Source organism: Camelus bactrianus, chromosome 4 (assembly GCF_048773025.1).
Source record: "Camelus bactrianus isolate YW-2024 breed Bactrian camel chromosome 4, ASM4877302v1, whole genome shotgun sequence".
Taxonomy (NCBI): Eukaryota; Metazoa; Chordata; class Mammalia; order Artiodactyla; family Camelidae; genus Camelus; species Camelus bactrianus.
Window position 1 is genome coordinate 51,913,512 of NC_133542.1, and position 18,306 is coordinate 51,931,817.

Consider the following 18,306-nt stretch of genomic DNA (forward strand, 5'->3'; position numbering starts at 1 on the left):
CTTAGTAATAATATATATTCTCTCTCTCTACCTCTATTTCTACCTTTCTTTGTCTGTCTATCTCTGTCTCCCTCTCTTTCCATATATATAAAGATATATGTATGTATGTGTGTGTATATATATATATATATATGCATATGTGTGTGTGTTTTGTGTATTGTGTATACAATCTCCCTATATGTGTGTATATGTATTTATGTGTGTATTTACAAAGTAACAGATGCTTAACTTCTCATAACAAAAATTAAGATATTAAAAGAGTATCAGGCAAATGCCTCATGTTTTCCAGTTTTCTCTTTTATAACTTATAAATGATCTCTAGGGAAATTGAATGGCATAGGCCTTGTGGTACCAGGTATTCTGGCTCTATCAAAACCATCTCCTTTTGCAAGTGACTTAACGGCTTGCTGCAAAGATTTACCCAGGTTTTTGAAGCAATTTCTGTTCATATATACTCAGTAACAGGAACTCATCTGTCTTGATGATACTGTTTCCATTTAGTACAAGCCTAAACTCAGAAATAAATCATTCCTACACAGAGCTAACTTCTAGTTATCCACAAGCTGAGGAAGATCTGATTAATAAACAAATTATCAGAAGTTTATGTCTGGCACAAAGAAAACAGAGATGAACATGTTATTGTGAGGTCTGGTCATTACTGAAATATCAAAGCATTATATGAGTGTGGTTACCTAAGCTATAAGCAAACACCACTTTTCTATTTCTCAAAATATGCACAAATCCTCAGTCAGCAATTCATCATTCAATAATCATCCTGGACCATAGTTCATAAATTTAAAACCAACTCATCAGTACCATTCCATAGCATACCAGCCAGATTTCTCCTCTCTTAATCAATGCCAGGAATAAAGAAATGAAGTATTTCCTAGATACCTAAACCTTTTACTTTATGCCTATGAGTTCCTAGTCTTTTAAGGTAAAAACCTACATTCTACACTTTACTTACTTGGGGTACAAAATAATAATTCGTTCTCGTTCAGCATTCTTCTTAAACTCTTCAGTGCCCCATTTCAGTCATCCAAGCAATGATTTTCTATCTTTCTATAGAAAACACTGATACTTGACAGTCCCCTGATGAATGTATTTTGTCCAGTTATATCCAAAGAAGCAAATGTGTCTGTTTCCACCTATCTGCTGGAGTGAACTCAGAGAATAAAGCATATTATGGTGGCCTGTGGAGACTCCTTCTTTGAAAAGGGCCAAACTGTTTCTGTAGTTTTGAAGATGACATGCAGGAATTGTGACAAAAACCTTCATTCATTCTGTCACTTTTGCTGATACTCTCTGTTGACTACTGATGTCTAAGTTGGGCCTATCATTAATCCATCTTCAAAGGATCAATTTTCAAAGATAATGTCTCTAAAAGAACCAGTCTAGATATTCAGAATGCCTGCAAGAAGGGGAGCACGGCACCTCCTTCTCCAATTGGACAATTCTAAATTACTGAATGCATCTGAGACACCCTAAAAACTAGAAGCAGGTGATTTGAAATAGCTTGTCTGAAGCCAATGATGGGAGCAAAACAAAGCTGTAACTTGCCTGTTCAGAGCATTCAATAAACTTTTTACACTAGTACTACACCATATTGTCATTGTCTGTTCTCTTATACATCACCCTCAACACCACTAGACTATAAGCTATGGAGGAGAGGGATAACATTTTTTTCTTCCTTGAATTTGAGACACTGGCAAGACCCTAATACCTAAAGTATGGTTTATAAATAATGGTTGAATAAATCCACATTGGTGTGATAAACCCATTTCCCTTTCTTTCTCTTTTCATATCATATGTTAAGGTTATGTCAAGCATGCAACTTAACTTTATTTTGTAATTTTACCATTTTATATTACTTTTTGTAGTAATCCTTCCTATTGATCTAGGGATGGTTCTTAAATGCTTTGTTTAAGCAAACAAAGTTCAGGATAAATACACTGAAATCTATAGGTGCTGTGTTGTAAGCAGATCTCTAGAGCTTATTCATCCCTAGAACTCCTTCATCTTATATGATCGAGAATTTATTCATCATAACAGAAACTTTATACCCATTGGAAAACAATTCTGAAGAACCATATTTACTTCCAAATTGCTAAACAAAAGAGAAAGAAAGAAATAACCCTTGAATAATTATTATATACCAAGTACTGGCTAGGGGTACTCTTTATATAAAATTGTACATAATTCTCACCACAATTATATGCAGTAAATGTAATGAACAACTATTCAGAGTTATAATCACAGGTATAATACAGTTTTAAATTATATACTTATACTTGTGCATAAGTAACTCTGACATGAAATCAGTTATAAAACAGATTTCTGGCTTCATATAATTTCACACATATACAAGAAAAATACAGATTCTCCTGTAAACATCAGCTCTTGGGCACATCATAATTAGAATCTCATTCCCTCAGGAATTAAAGAAAACTCAGAATAGCAGCTGCAGATATCTATATGCATGTGTATTCTACCAAAAGCCTGCATTTAATTTATAAATTACTCACTCTGTATTATTGAAATACTATAAAAAGATGGAAATCTTCCACTTTGTAGACATTTATGTGTCTAATGACAGAGGATTTATGACCATCCTCTTGGAAGAAATAAATAAATAAGTGCAAATAACTGTTCATATGTATATTTAAAGTTGAACAGCTTGTTTCTACCATTTGGAAATCTTGTAAGAGAAGTGTGAATGGTACTTGATGTTGTTATGGGAATTACCAAGATATAATGATTATTTCCAAGTTATTACAAAGTAACTATGTATTTATATACCTATATTATAAAAATCATTCTTTAACGCTGAGTATCACTCCTTTACAAAGGAATTTCAGGTCAGTTTTAGCTAAAATTAGGAATAAGTCATCATTATTAAGTAATTCAATTGTCTGAATGTCTTTCCTTATTTTTAAAATAAAAAGGTTGTAGTGGATCAGTTTTTACAACTGCAGTATATAACTTGCTTCTGGGTTACAGAATTTGTTTAAAAATCTGTGCCAGTACTTCAATTTAAATGATAAGATAGAATATATTAAAGTAGAATAAAATAGAATAGAAAATGAAAGTATGTTTCATGTGTAATAAGGGGAATTTTTAATAATAAAATTATGTGATGATTGTATAGAAAAGGATCTGAAAAGAACATCAAACTCAATACTTTTCGTTTACAGTTAGGAATCCTGAAAATGAGATTTGGACCTTATGTAGCGTGATAGAGACACTACGTGGAAATTTATACCTAAGTCCTGACTTCCATGCCAACACTCTTTCCACGTCACTGTTTTGTCTAAACTGTGCACTTGCTTCCTCCTCTACATCATCTAAACATCTTTTCTTTGCATACAGATATTATACTAAACTTACTTTTATCTAAATCTCAACGTCATCTTCCAACACTTTTTTTTCTTTCAGTTGTTTCATAGTAAACTACTTTTCTTTCTCCCTTACACCTTGATTTTTTATATTTCTATGGTTTATTGATATGCATTTACATCTCACCCCTCAAAAAGGAGATTAAGTATCAACTTTCTATAAAATGTTACTCTCTGAATTCTTTGTCAGTGTTGTTTCTCTGTGATCATATAACCCTTCAGACTTGTTTATGCAAATAGAAAGATTATGAGCTACATGTGCAGTGGTTAAAAGAACTAAGTTTGGAGCCAAACTGCCTAGGTACAACTCCTTGATCTGCAGCTTGATCAGATGTTGCCCTTGGGAACTAAGATGAAAACAGGGATAACAATGGAAACTACTTAATTAACAGAAAAAAAGTAAGAAAAATCTTTCATAATTTTCATTTTTACTTTAATCTTCATAATATTTTCCTTAAATTGGCTTGAAATTACTTGCTTCTATGTTTCTCTATATGAATATATTCAAGGAAATTTATAACATAATTCTTGTGTTTGCAAATCCTAGATAGTACAATTCCTGATGAGGAATAGAAATGCAGTAAGTGTTTACTGTATGAGTGAATAAGTAAACTGGGCACCTGTAATTATATAATAAATGATCTAGCCAAAGGTAGTTTCTCTAGAATGCCATATTCAGAAATAACAATGTTTTGACATTGGTAGTAAAAAAGATACTTGGATTTGATAGATACTCACATTTGGAGAATAATCTGCAAACAAATAAAATAGACATATATTAATACCAGAGTTACATGGAGCAGTTGGAAGAAAAAGATTTTGCAATCACTAGCTAAAATCAATTATCCTCAAGGCAATGTATTATGTTCTATCATTCTCACATATTTCATAGTTCCCCTGCACTTGGCATAGCATAAAAGCCAAAATTTCCACATGCATCGTATTCTTCTATGTGTTCTGAATGTTCCTTTCACTGAAAGTTTAATTACTGTCATTTAAGTAATAAAAAAAAAAAAGTTGTAAAGGAAAAAAGATATTGCAGCTAATTAAAATTGCAGCTAAGCACAAAAGAAGAAAAGCAAACTTTTAATAATGAAGTTTAGATAATTTTTCAAGCTAAAAAATGATTTACAAATAAATGTCATTGTGATAAACTGTTTATCCAATAGCATTTGCATTCTCTTGGTTACAATGGAAACATAAAATATAGTATAACTATATTATGGATGAACTAAAAATTCTTGTCTGTATTTTAATTCTTACAGATTATTCCTTATGAAATAGCATTCCAACATATGAGTGAATTTTGAATATAGGACTTTATTTTAATGCAGGAGAAGGACATTTATCTATTTTCTATACACAAAAAAAGACTGGGAGGGCATTATGTTGAGTAGAATAAGTAAGCTAGAGAAAGATAAATACTGTATGATATCATCTATATGTGGAATCTAAAAAATACATCAAACTAGTGAATATAACAAAAAAGAAATAGACTCACAGATATAGAGAACAAACTAGTGATCACCAATGAGGGGCAATATGGGATGGGGGAGTGGAAGGTACAAACCATTGTGTATAAGACAAGCTGTAGGTATGTATTATTATACAGCATGGGGAATATAGCCAATATTTTGTAGTAACTGTAAATGGAGTGTAACCTTTAAAAATTGTATAGATTTTTAAAAAATTTTAAAAGGACAATGTAATTTGTCATTACTGATAAATGTTACATATAGCAATTATGACTCCTTTTCCTCCAACTATCTCTTATGACAAGATTAAATAAGTATTTTTAAACTTATCAAATCATAACAATATGCCTTAAGCAATAGTTTCAAAGTGTAGTTCCTTGGCCAGAAGCATTATTTTTACCGGGGAACTTGTTAGAAATTAAATTCACAAGCCCTATCAGAGAACTATTAAATCAGACACTCTAGAGTTAGGTCCAAACAATCAGTATTTAACAAGTCCTCCAGGTGATTTTGAGACATAATAAATATTCCCAAATTAAAAGATGCATTTTGATACCCAAATAGAATGAAGAGCTAATTTATGTTAATATCCAAGTTCAATGGGGCACACTAAGCCACTGTTTTTCACATCTAAAGTTCCTAGAGATAATTAATTTTGTCTGTATTTATGGATAAAAATTTGAGGGCAAAAATGGTTAGATGTTTCCTACACTGATTCAAGTTAATCAACATTTTGCTATATATTTATTTGAAAGCTTGAAAAGAATACATATTCTCCCATAGTTGAACTGAATATTTTAAATGTAAATAGGGACAATTTGGTTGACAGTTTGAAGAGTTTCTATGTTCTTAGTGTTTTCTGTCTTCTTACCCCATTGGTTACTAAGCAAAGAGTGATAAAGCATCCATCTGTAATTTCAGATCTATTTGTCCTTTCAGTTCTATCAACTTTTGCTTGGTGTAAATTCTGGTTTTAGGCACAAAAACATTTAGGAATATTATGTCTTCCCGACAAGTTGACTCCTTTATGTTTTTGTAATGTTTCTCTCTATCCCTGGTTATATTTCTTGCTCTGTCACCTACTTTGTGCCCCAATGTAAATACAGTCATTCCAGTTTTCTTATAATTAGTATTTTCACATTATATATTTCTCTTATTTTACTTTTAATACATCTATGGCTTACATAATTTTGATGAAAAATTTGCTGTAATTCTTATTTTTGCTCTTTGGTATGTTACATGTCTTTTTTCTTTTTTTCCTCTCTAGGTCATCCTTTTCACCAGTGTTCCAACCATTTATAATCAGGAAATGAAATATTAAGTAACAGCAATAATAATCACATACCTTCAAACTAGCTAAAATTAAAATTACTCATAATGTTAATTATGGTGAGGATGTACGTGAACAGGAACTCTCAAACACTGACAGTGATATAAGCACTTTGGAAAACTATTTGGTGTTATCTAAGGTTGAGTAGTATCATTAAACCCTATGGCCAAGTACCTTAATAAATATTATATGCCAACCTGAATGTATGATCATGTCTACCAAAATACATATGCAAAATTGTTCAGAACAAATAATTTCTATTTGTTAAAAATTGAAAGTAAAATAAATTGAATTGTGAGATACGTAAGTAAACTATCACATATACATATAATGCTTATAATACTACAAATAATTACATAGAGATAAATTAGGAACAAGCTGAAAATATATGCAACAGTATAGATGAACATAAAAATGTATACTGAAACAAGCCACATATAATAAAATATGTTGTATGATACTATCCATATAGATTTCAAAACTAAACAAAATTCATACTGTTATAAGACAGAAGAGTGGTCACCAGGGAAGGCATAAATAACAAACTGAATAGATAACAGGCTACTAGTAATGATCTATTTGTAACAAAAATAGTTGTTAAAAGGTTTGTTCATTTTATGATCATCATGATTATCATTAAATCACTTATGATTTTACTTACATTTAAAAAAATAATAAAAACTATATATTTACACAATTACATGGTTAATTTTTATAATAATTATACAAACTATTATACTATACAAAATAATTTCATTTTTATATTTACATGCCCTTGTTATGTGTCTTAAGTCTCTCATGAAACAGAGGGAAATAAATAAGTTGATGATACACAGATGGACAGATAAGTTGATAGATAGACAAATCATATATATATACACGCATATGTACAGATATACACACATAAATATGTGAACCACTGAAACCATCAGAAGCTTGAAGAACCTATTTTAGTTATATACATACATTGATTTTATTGGAAAAATTATATAGTATATTTTTAAATTGGCAACACATTGCAGATTCTTAGGCAATGACATTAAATATCAAAGACCAATTGCTCTTACCTTTTTACTATAAGAAATAAATGAATTAATGTAAACAAATTATTTTATAACCTGTAAACCACTTACTGTGGATTTACAAATCATGCTTTGCTTACTAAATCACCACTTTGTGGGAAAATATCAGCATTAATAATGTTAATTAGTGGATAGTATAGCAATAAATCAGAGAAATCTGAATTCCTAAATCACCTTATGGAATTCCCCCACCCCAAATGCTCTAGAATTTACCATGGTCTCAAACATGAGAGAAAAACTTTCATTGAGAAAAATCATTGCAATTTTTGTAGTTTATCTGGATGGCTGAACTTAAAAAAACCTTTTCCTTAAGGAAAAAAAATTAATTGAAATTCCCTAAAAGAAGCTAAATAATGGGAATATGTTCAACTACTACACTATACAGTATTTTTATTCATCTATCAGTGGGCTGGAGTCGTTGGGGCGGATTAAAGTTATCTAACTCAGCTCTATCAGTATGTAGATAATTTTAATAAGCACCTCGCCTTATTTAAAAGCTTGTATCTATGAGCAACTCATGGGTTAAGATGGGAAAAGGAAATGTAAAGCTATGCAAAGAATTTAACAAAAGACACATGAATGTCAGGAAAGTTGGGATTACAATCACTCTAACAGATAAATGTTTAATCATCCTTTTGTCATATCATTCAATAAATTAAAACTATGCAAAAATTGAAACAACTATTTTATTAAGATGTAAAATCAATTGGTTGTATTTTCAAAATACCAGTTGTATTTAGTAATAATGTATGGAAGTAAACACCAATCTTAGACTGAATATTAGAGATCATAAAACACAAGTAAGAGTGGCTCATCTTGTTTTTCCCCTTTAACTCCCAATGCTCTTGGCCTCTTTATGATGTCACCTCTTAACAACACTGATTTGAACTTACAGTGCTTAAGTCCTGGCAAATCGTAGGTGGGGGAAATGTCTGTACCAAGATTGTAAGTCCTCTAAGTCAAATTTTTAGTTTCAAAATAACTGAAATGCTCTAGTTAGCTTTACATTTATTCTCTTTAGTGTAAAGAGATGTTGGTTACATTATTATTATGCCACTGACAAACGAGAATACGTGTATAGCAGACACATATATTCTCATGCAACATCATAGATTGTTTTGATTCAACACTTAACTAGTTCATTCACTTGAGTTAAATATATACATTGTTATGGGTAATTCTTTTTCAGTGTGATTCTTACTTCATTTTTATCATATTGTATTTTGGAACATACAGAATAAAAGAATTCATGGTTGGCATTCAGGGCAATATCATTTCCTTACAGGCCATTTGGAAATTTATGGGAACTTTTTTTTTTTTTTTTTTTTTTGGTCACAGTGAGTAAGGAGTACTGCTGACTTTTAGACGGCATGAGTCAAAGATGCTAAACCTTTCTTTGGTAGTAAGTGGCACAGCACAACACAAAGAAAAACAACTAAATGCTAATTGTATACCCCTTGAGAAATATTAAGTATGCAGAAGTACTTTGCAATGAAAAGCAGATTATCCAGACATGGGAAGTTTGATAATAGGAGTGTTCTTATGCTTAATTTATCCTTTGTTAAAGTGAGGTAGGAAAATAAAACTTTTCAATTATGTCAACCTTTTTACTGTAAAGATGTGGAACAAAGGCAAAGGCATGTAACTCTGAAATATAAAGGAAAGTGTCACTGGGGGTTTTTTGGACATTACTGTTGAAGTAAAGATGAAACAAATCTTGAAAATAAAATAGGCTTTCCATAGGCACTGGTGTCTGCATCATCATAATACAATCATTATTGTAAAGGACAATCTATAGTGAATGGTTTGCATTTGTCACAATTATTTAGAGGCTGAGTGACTTGCTGACTATTCCACAACAATGCTATTTGTGCATACACCATGAAAGAATTACATTCTACTGTAATTACTTTAAAATGTTTAAGCAAAATAAAGTATTGATGTCATTATTATTATCATGAAAATTGCATAGCTATCAAAGAACTTCACCACAACGGTTACAAATTTTATTTTTGGTTTTATGATTATTTCTTTATGTTGTTTTCTAATGTAGTCCCCAAACTCCTGTGCTAGTATAGAAGAAAAATGTCGCTGAATTCATAATCAAATGGCCTTATTGTTAGCCTCTGAACTCTTCTAACAATCATAGGAACTTAATAATAGACTTACATTTTTGTGCCATGACTACCAACTTTTGTGATTGATAAAGAAAATTCTCATCTTTGAGCTCAGTACCCCCCAATTATTCCTTTTTAATACCTTTATTCATCCAAACTCAACAGCACAATTCAAGAGTTTCATCTCTTCTTGCCTTTGCCTCCAGCTCAGATTGTGTCAGTTAATTCAATCCTTCCATTTCTAATACAAAATAGGTCTAAGACATCTGAAGAAAGTGGAAGAGGTTTTCATAAAGATTTGGCATCAGATAGGGTATCTAAAAATTTTAGCTTTTAAAACTTACAGCACTAGCTTCCAGATCTCAAATCCACTGTGTACTTTATCCTTCTCTCATTTGCATTGCATTAATAAATTCTCTCTTTCTACTTTGGCATAGAGATTCATTTTGATACAGAATTGAATTTATTGACCTTGGCACTACTGACATTTTAGAGGGGAGGTGAATAACTCTTTATTGGGGTCAAGGACTGGGTGGAGGGGCAGGGGGCAAATGGAGGTCCTGTGCATTTTAAGATATTTAGCAGTATCTCTGATTCCCTACCCACTAGATGTCAATATCAGCATATGTATGTGCACATATTCATACACATACACACACACACACAAACCCACGCTCACAATTATGATACCAAAAATATCTCAGACATTGCAAAATGTCCCTTGGGGGAGGATTTTCAAAATACACCCTGGTTGAGAAACACTGCTCTAGAAAATGTTAGCAAAAGACAGGAAATCTCAGGATACCACACATACAGCCATTCCTCAGCAAGACAATGACCATGAAGCTTTTGACCTTTGCCTTTACACAGAGACCCCTCTAGCATATACAAGAATGATTCAGGCCCCATGTATGGATTACAAAACTGAATAAAGTGAGCATCTATGCTTTGTTTATAGTTTACAGAGGAAAAACAATCAATAATCTATTATTAAGTTTATTTTTAACAGTAAGAATTGTCTGGACTTATTTTATCCATTTGAAGAAGATATCTTCTTTCCTAGTTTTCAGAGTTTTTAATTTTGAATGAATGTTACTCTTTTTCAAAACTTCTTCTGCATATCTTGAGATGATCAGATGAATTTTCTTATATGTTATTTGGAGTGACTGCATTGGTTAATTCATATATGCTTAACCAACCTTACATTCCAGAAAGTAAAATTCAATGGTGATGAAGTATGAAGTATTAGCCCTTTAATATGTTGTTCAGCAAGAATAATTAATAAATTGTTAAGAAATTTTTGTCTGTGTTAATGCATGTCAGTCAATAATATTTATTTCTGGTAATGTCTTTGAGAGGTTTTGGTAACTGTTATTTATATTGGTCTCAAAAATGAGTTGAAATACCTTCTCCCTTCCTCTGGTGAAAATCTTGTGTAGACTTAATATTTTTCCTTAAATTTTTAATTTATCAATAAAACTGTCTAGGCCTGTGCTTTTCTTTCTGGGAAGGTTTTTGATAGTGAATTAATTTTATTTAATAATTATTCACATTTTTATTATTTCATCATGTGTCAATTTTGGTAAATAAACTGAGTTTTACAAGGAGCTCATCTGTTTCACTTAAGTTGCTGAATTCATTACAATAAAATTGTTAGAGATATTCCTCATTATCCTTTAAAATCTACATAGTTGGAAAACAGTCATCAGTCCTGATATCAGTAATTTGTATTTTCTCTCTCTTTTTTTCTTCATCAGTCTTCCTAGGTGTTAATTTTAATAACCTTTTCAAAAAAACCAATTTTTGGATTTTTATACTTGCTCTAATTTTGTTTCTCTTTCATTGATTTTGGCTTTAAGCTTTATTATTTTCTCCCTTTAACTTTGACTTTAGTTTGATATTGTCCTAATTATAAAGCAGAAATTTACAACATCGATTTTAAACTTTTTTCTAATATAAGGCATTAAAGCTATAAAGTTCCCTCTATGAAATGTCTGCAGTATTCTACAATTTTTAACATAAGATATTGTCTGGGTGCTTCTTTTTTTATAAGTGTACATTGTGATTTCTGTTTGAGCACTGGTTATTAAGAAAATGTTTATTTTTCAAATATCTGTGTATTTTCTCTATACTGTTGATCCTTGAATAACATGGGAGCTGGGGTGCCAACCCCTACACATCAAAAATCTATGTAGAACTTAACAGCCGTCCCTCCAAATCCATGGTACTGCATCCAGGGATTCAACCAACTATGGGTCTTGTGTTACTATAGTATGCATTCACTGAAAAAATTCCATGTGTAAGTGGACCCATGAAGTTCAGACCTGTGTTTATCAAGGGTCAACTCTTAATTTTGTTATTGACTTTTAATTCAACTGCTTGATGATCAAAGAATATGTCCTAGAGGCTGCACAAAAAATTAATGGGCCATGCCTATGTACCACTTTCAATAGCTCAAATTTAATAATGTTGTTTTATGAAATACTTTCTCTTTCAGAGCATTTAAAACAGAGAAGTTCATAATGATGACTGAAAATAAAAATTTCTTCAATAGTATATAAATATATCTTGACTAGATCCAAACCTAGAGATTTAGGTATAGAAAGGCAAGTAATTTTAATGCACATCCTCAGTTAAGAAATCACTAGACCAGATAACTTATTAGTCAACATATCCTAAATTTTATTCAATTAATTCATTCAAATTTTTGTAGAGTGGTAAAAATGTGCCAGGTTTTTTGCTGAGAACTAGAGCTTTAAGTACCAAGATACTTTTTTACTATACTATATTCTTAATATTTATGGAAAATGATATGAAAACAAATATAGGTATGTTCATGTATGACTGAAGCATTATGCTGTACACCAGAAGCTGATACAACATTGCAAACTGACGATAGTTCAATAAAAAATATATATATATACAATATTTATACAATATCAAAATAAATAAAACACTGTGACTGTGTGTTGTTGTGCGTACTTTGTGTAAGCTCAAATCTCACTCATTATCACGACTTTATTTCTGTAATATAATGGAATGATGTATAATAATATTTCTCTGAAAGATCTTAATATTTGCCTCTACTACAAATAAATAAAAATTAGATATAAAACTCCTTTTTGCAAGAAGAAACATATAGTACTAAAACAAATGGAAGCTTACAGATAGAAAATACTCTACAACATAGTTTTTTTCCTCATGTTTTCCTAGAAAAGGAAAAAGTCAAAATCCACTTCAATATTTGTGGTACACTGACAAACACACACACATATTCATAGACACACATGTATACCACTGAATGATTTGGATTTGGTTAAGTTCTGAGAGTATTTTGAGGATCTGATTTTACCTAAGCATAGTGTTTTTAAAATGATGTCTTGTAATTCATACAATGTCTTATATAGTTCAGTTTTAAGAGAAGTTGGAGTATGAGGTGGGGAAAAATTCAATTATGATTTCACATTTTAAAAACCTATAAATGTCTATATTTCAGATATGGCAAGTTGGTGAGGTTTTTGAAATGTTTTTATTCACCTTCCTTTAGTTCTGTTAAAGTTTGTGCTAAACACACATATTTGCTTATCTCTGTTTTTCTGGGATGAAGTAATCTTACATAATAATAGAGATCCAAGAATGTAAAATATTTCTCTAGTTGGTAGGAGCAAGTGGTTATGTACAATAATGATCATTAAGTAGAGTGATTTTGTATAATTAAAACTTTCCCCTCTTATTTTAATAGCCAAAAAATAAACTTTGGGACATATGATAATTACATTCCAGGTAAGAAAGAGCTCAAATTTTTAACATGTATGATTAATTTTAGGGATAAGTGATTAGTATCTCCAAAGTCATAAAACAATAGTTATCATGAAATATTATTAAAAATCAGCTTTTAATTTTCCTAGACACATTTCTCATGGGCTCAGGGAAAACCTTCCAAAGATATTTTGTTTTCAAATCCAAAGATTAAGCGAGTATGTTCCGCAACATAAAGGTGGACATACTTACATGTTAGAAATCATACAATCGGATCATCTTAGAGTTGAAAGGCAGTGTAAAAAAAATGGATAAATAACTTCTCACCTGTGTCAGAAATGTCTTCTACTACATTCCTGATAGTCTGTACTGGGCTTATAACTGGCAAAAAAAATTCATTACTTCATCAAGGCCCATCCATCTAATGTTGAAGGACTTCATACGTCAGGTAATTCGTTTTCCTTCATATACTGAACTTAAATATGCCTTTCATTCTGCAAATTTTTTCACTGACCCTGATTCTATCTTTAGAGAATCATAGGCCAATTTTATTTTCTCTTGTATACATACAGCATTTTTGTACATATTTAAATTCAGAAAGAAAAATGCCATGACATCATTTATATGATGAATCTAAAAAACAATAACAATAAGGACACAAATGAACTAATTATTATTTTGATTTCTTGAATATGTATAAGCACATTTGACTGTCCTTTATGGTTGGATTACAGCATTCTGTTGATTCTTATTTTGTAGTTGGCTTATTTCTTTGATAACTATGTAAGTTTAAAAGCTAAAGATCTAATCTGTTCTTAGAAGCAATAATTAGTACATATATGAAAACTAAAACAAAATGTGCAGTATACTGTATATATGTATTCACATGCAATATTATGTGTATGTGCAGTCGAACTGTAATAATTCTACATAATAATAAAACTGAAAAAGGCAAAAAATATTGAGTGAGGACAACTTTCTCACTGGTCTCACTGACTGGTAAACTAAAAGTTTTTAAAAATTTATATTATAGTTTCCAGGTGACTCTACCCTCTAAGTCAAAATTCTGTAGATACTCTTTACTTATCAATCTTCTTCATTAAAGTATGCCACCTATGACAATGCAGTTTTTGAGTGTATAACATTTACTCCTGTGGCTTAGAAAATGATTACTAAGTAAGGGGATCTTAAACATTAGCATTTAGATTTAATTATGTATTTACTGAATATTTTAAAGAAGCATTGTGCTAAGCACTTTGGAAGCTATAGAAGTAGATGCCATACTTTCTATTCTCAATAGAATTGTATTCTAACCAAGAATATTAAGCAAAAATCTAGGCTGGCAGAGATAGAAAGATTAAAAGGAAACAGTAAAACTGTTTCTTTCCATTTACATTACAGACTATGTTAGTTTTACAATGACTATATAATTAACTGTGAAACTAGTCAAGTTTTTTAAATTAATTTTTATTTTTTCATATTAATAGTAAAATATTTCAAACATTACTAAATAAATGACACCATAATTGAATCATTTGTTCCTTTACATAAAATTACGTTACTGCCATTTTAGAGCTGATGAAATTATATTTACTCTTAAGTGTATGTTTAATGTTTTATCTTAGTCAGTGAATTAAGCAAAAAATCATGGAATCAGCAGCACTTTACCCTGCTATTTCCCAAGCCACCACGGCCAGGAACAAAAAGGAGATCAAAACCTTCCCAACTACGTGACAATACAGTTCCTGTGAGTATTGAAAAGATCACATACTTTTACCCATAAAAATCTTGTGAAATCATGTGTAGTTAGATATGTCACAGATCAGAATTGACCAATGGGATTTCCGTGATGATGAAAATATTTTATATCTTTGAATTTCAATTCCAGTGTGGCTACTGAACACTTGAAATGAGGCTACTGCAACTGAGGAATTAAATTTTATAATTCAATTCATATTGGACAGCACAGTTAAAGGTTATTCAAATTCTACTACATGGAAAAAGTAGATATATTTTACTTGCATTTCACTATATAAAAATTGTCCCTTTATCTCATATTAACTATTTGTTCAGCAAAGAATTATAGAAAATGTATATCCCAGAAGCACAGAAATCTAGAGATCCTAATGCTACAGTTAGTATAAATATTCAGAAAATATTCCCCAGCTGGAGAAACCCCTTCATTAAAATCATGGAGTTACATTATACACTGATGAAGTTTTATGCTTTTTCATTTCCTGTAATACAGAATCTAGGCTTCAGAATATTAGAAAACTAATATTTTCCAATCTTTCTGGAATCATCACAGAATATGAAAATGTTCCAAGAAAGGTTTTCACAAAATAACGTACCATCAACTCTTGTTTATTTTAGGAATGAATCTAATCAGTAGTGATCTAGATTTCTTCTGTCTTCTCATCCATTTTCTTCCTTCCTTCCTTCCTTTCTTCCTTTCTTCCTTTCCTTCATTTGTTCTTTTTTCCCTTTATTTTTCCATTGTTAACATTTTCCCCAACATTGCTATTTTTGCTATTAAGTTTTTATAAATATTTGATTAGGACTTGAAAACAATGTACTATTCTGCTCACACTAAAGTGCACTGAATGTTACAGCTTTCATTATTGCAGTTTCCCATCTGATACTCAAAGTATATCTTACCAAACAGGAGACGTTTCAGGCTTTTGCTTTTAACCACAGGTAGCACATACTAAATTCCAGAGACCTTGAAAGTGACAAGAGAGAGCAGGATATGCCTGAACATGAAACTATCAGATACTAGAGAATAATTAGTTTCTGATTTAGCATAGAAATCGAGGGTGGGTAAGATAGTCCAAGAATTCTCAAGAGCACAGAGTCAAAAAACAAACAAACAAACAAAACACATTTTTGTGAAGAGAGGTTCTGATACATCATTAGTCAGTGGAGGTCTCTAAGAATTTTAACATAAAATCTTGAGGGAACTATGAACATAAAATCTTGAAGGAACTATGAAGATCCTCTAAATTGAACTTAGGCCTAAAATGAGGCATGACTATCCTTTATTGCAACAAAAAGGAGCAAAATTGAAAAAGCAGAACAAACTATGAAATCTACCATTTAGCCACTATTTATAAAAATCTAAAATCTTTTCATGGTTGAAGTTAACATTTATTTGGTATCTGGTAATGATGGCTGTGTACACTTACAAGTTATTCACCATTATCTAACCAATATTTCAGAAATATGATGAAGAGAAATTAAAGGAAGGTCACAGACGACCATTATGGATGCACCGTTCTTTAATGAAAATTTCTGAGAGACCATCTGTTTATTTAGCTGCCAGAAGGCAGCCTCAACAGAAATCAATTCGTCGCCCTGGGGAGGATGCTAAAGCAACAGAGGTAGCGAAACCTTTATCTCCAACAATAATTAAGAAAAGTAAAGAAGACAAGAAGGAAAAATCTGATTCAGAAACAGAATCTGTATTTTCACTGGAGGCAAAAAAAGATCAGAAAGGTCCAAAGAAAGAACCAGGAGCTAAAGACAAGAAAGCAGATGCAAAGACAAAGAAAAAAGATCCAAAGAAGGGCAAGGAGTCAGCTACAGAATCTGAAGATGAAAAAGCAGGTGCAAAGAAAGATTCTAAAAAAGACAAGAAAGGTTCAAAGAAGGGTAAAGAGTCAGCTACAGAATCAGAAGGTGAAAAAGGAGATGCAAAGAAAGATTCCAAGAAAGGTAAGAAAGGTGCAAAGAAGGGCAAAGAGTCAGCTACAGAATCAGAAGGTGAAAAAGGAGATGCAAAGAAAGATAAGAAAGGTGCAAAGAAGGGCAAAGAGTCAGCTACAGAATCAGAAGGTGAAAAAGGAGATGCAAAGAAAGATTCCAAGAAAGATAAGAAAGGTGCAAAGAAGGGCAAAGAGTCAGCTTCGGAATCAGAAGGTGAAAAGAAAGATGGCAAAAAAGATAAGGAAGGGAAAAAGGATTCGAAGAAACCTGATGAGAAAGGTGATGAGTCAAAGGACAAGAAAGATTCAAAGAAGAAGGAGAATAAAAAAGATAAGAAAGATGAAAAGAAGCCCAGTGAGGCAGACAGTGGACCAAAGGATGGTTCCAAGAAAGATGCCAAGAAAGATGCCAAGAAAGAAGCCAAGAAAGATGCCAAAAAAGACACTGAAACAGAATCTGCTGAATCAAAGAAGGATGCCAAGAAAGATGCCAAGAAGGATGCCAAGAAGGATGCCAAGAAGGATGCTAAGAAGGAAGCCAAGAAGGGCAAGTAGGCCTCGGATAATAATTCAAAAGCATATTTGAAAAACAATTTTAGTACTCTGAAACTGGATCTATGAGTGAAAAGGGGGATTCAAAAAATTAATGAAATTTTTTAAACGGGGGAAAGAAGAATACAAAGGTGGACTCAGAAAAGCTTCATTAAAAATATAAGAAAGATGTTAAAAATTAAGAGATAACTCATTAAAGGACTTGAAGGATACTTATACTAAATTTGGGGATATGAAGAATTCAATGAAATATCCCTAGAAAGATTCAAAAAGAATATTCAAATAAGGATGTAGAAGTTAAAGATGGTGAATCTGTGGCTACAAAGAAGGAAAAAAAATCAACAAAGGCATCAAAAAACTCCAAGGATGCAGATGCTGAATCCGTATTAAACAATCTGAAGTCACACTCATAGTTTTAAATAAAGAACTAGAGAAGTCACGAGAAGTCAAACAAATTTCATAGAGTCTACTTTCAAATAACTATAAATATAAATTAAAGGTAGCACTTCTCAAAAAAAAAGAAGGAAAAAGAAAACATTACTACTTTTTTGTGAGCCTGTATCATCATCTCTGAAGTATAAACAGCCACAGCCAGGGTGATGAATATAGAATGTTCTGCTTCCAAGCCAAGATAAATATACTTGGTAAGTTAGTTTTATTTTCTTTTAAGTCGGATAAGATTAAAAAATAATTGAACAAATTTAAAGGTTTGAATTGAAATTTACCATTTTTATAAAATCTCTGTAATCTGCTGATTAGGTTTTTACTAGACTTCTATCAAGTTTGGACTTTTTCATTATAATAAATATTTAAGAAGCTGGTGGGAATAACACATGAATGAAGATTGTTAAAGTGTCAATGAAAAGGTTAAGGGAAGTAGAATTATTTATGG

At 31.4% G+C, this 18,306-nt stretch overlaps 1 protein-coding gene across 1 annotated transcript; it reads left to right on the plus strand.

The window, feature by feature from the left end:
* Positions 1–8,210: 8,210 nt before the first annotated feature.
* On the plus strand, positions 8,211–17,417 carry CYLC2 (cylicin 2). The gene is made up of 4 exons (XM_010952960.2): positions 8,211–8,227; positions 13,142–13,182; positions 14,784–14,905; positions 16,377–17,417. The coding sequence occupies exons 1-4, from the start codon at positions 8,211–8,213 to the stop codon at positions 17,415–17,417; spliced, it is 1,221 nt and encodes a 406-aa protein (XP_010951262.2).
* The last annotated feature ends 889 nt before the right edge of the window (positions 17,418–18,306 follow it).

Excerpts from the sequence above, each read along its gene's own strand:
- CYLC2 (XM_010952960.2), top strand. Across the intron at positions 13,183-14,783 it reads ATATGATAATTACATTCCAG|TCAGTGAATTAAGCAAAAAA; the intron begins GTAAGAAAGAGC and ends GTTTTATCTTAG. Across the intron at positions 14,906-16,376 it reads TACGTGACAATACAGTTCCT|AAATATGATGAAGAGAAATT; the intron begins GTGAGTATTGAA and ends CCAATATTTCAG.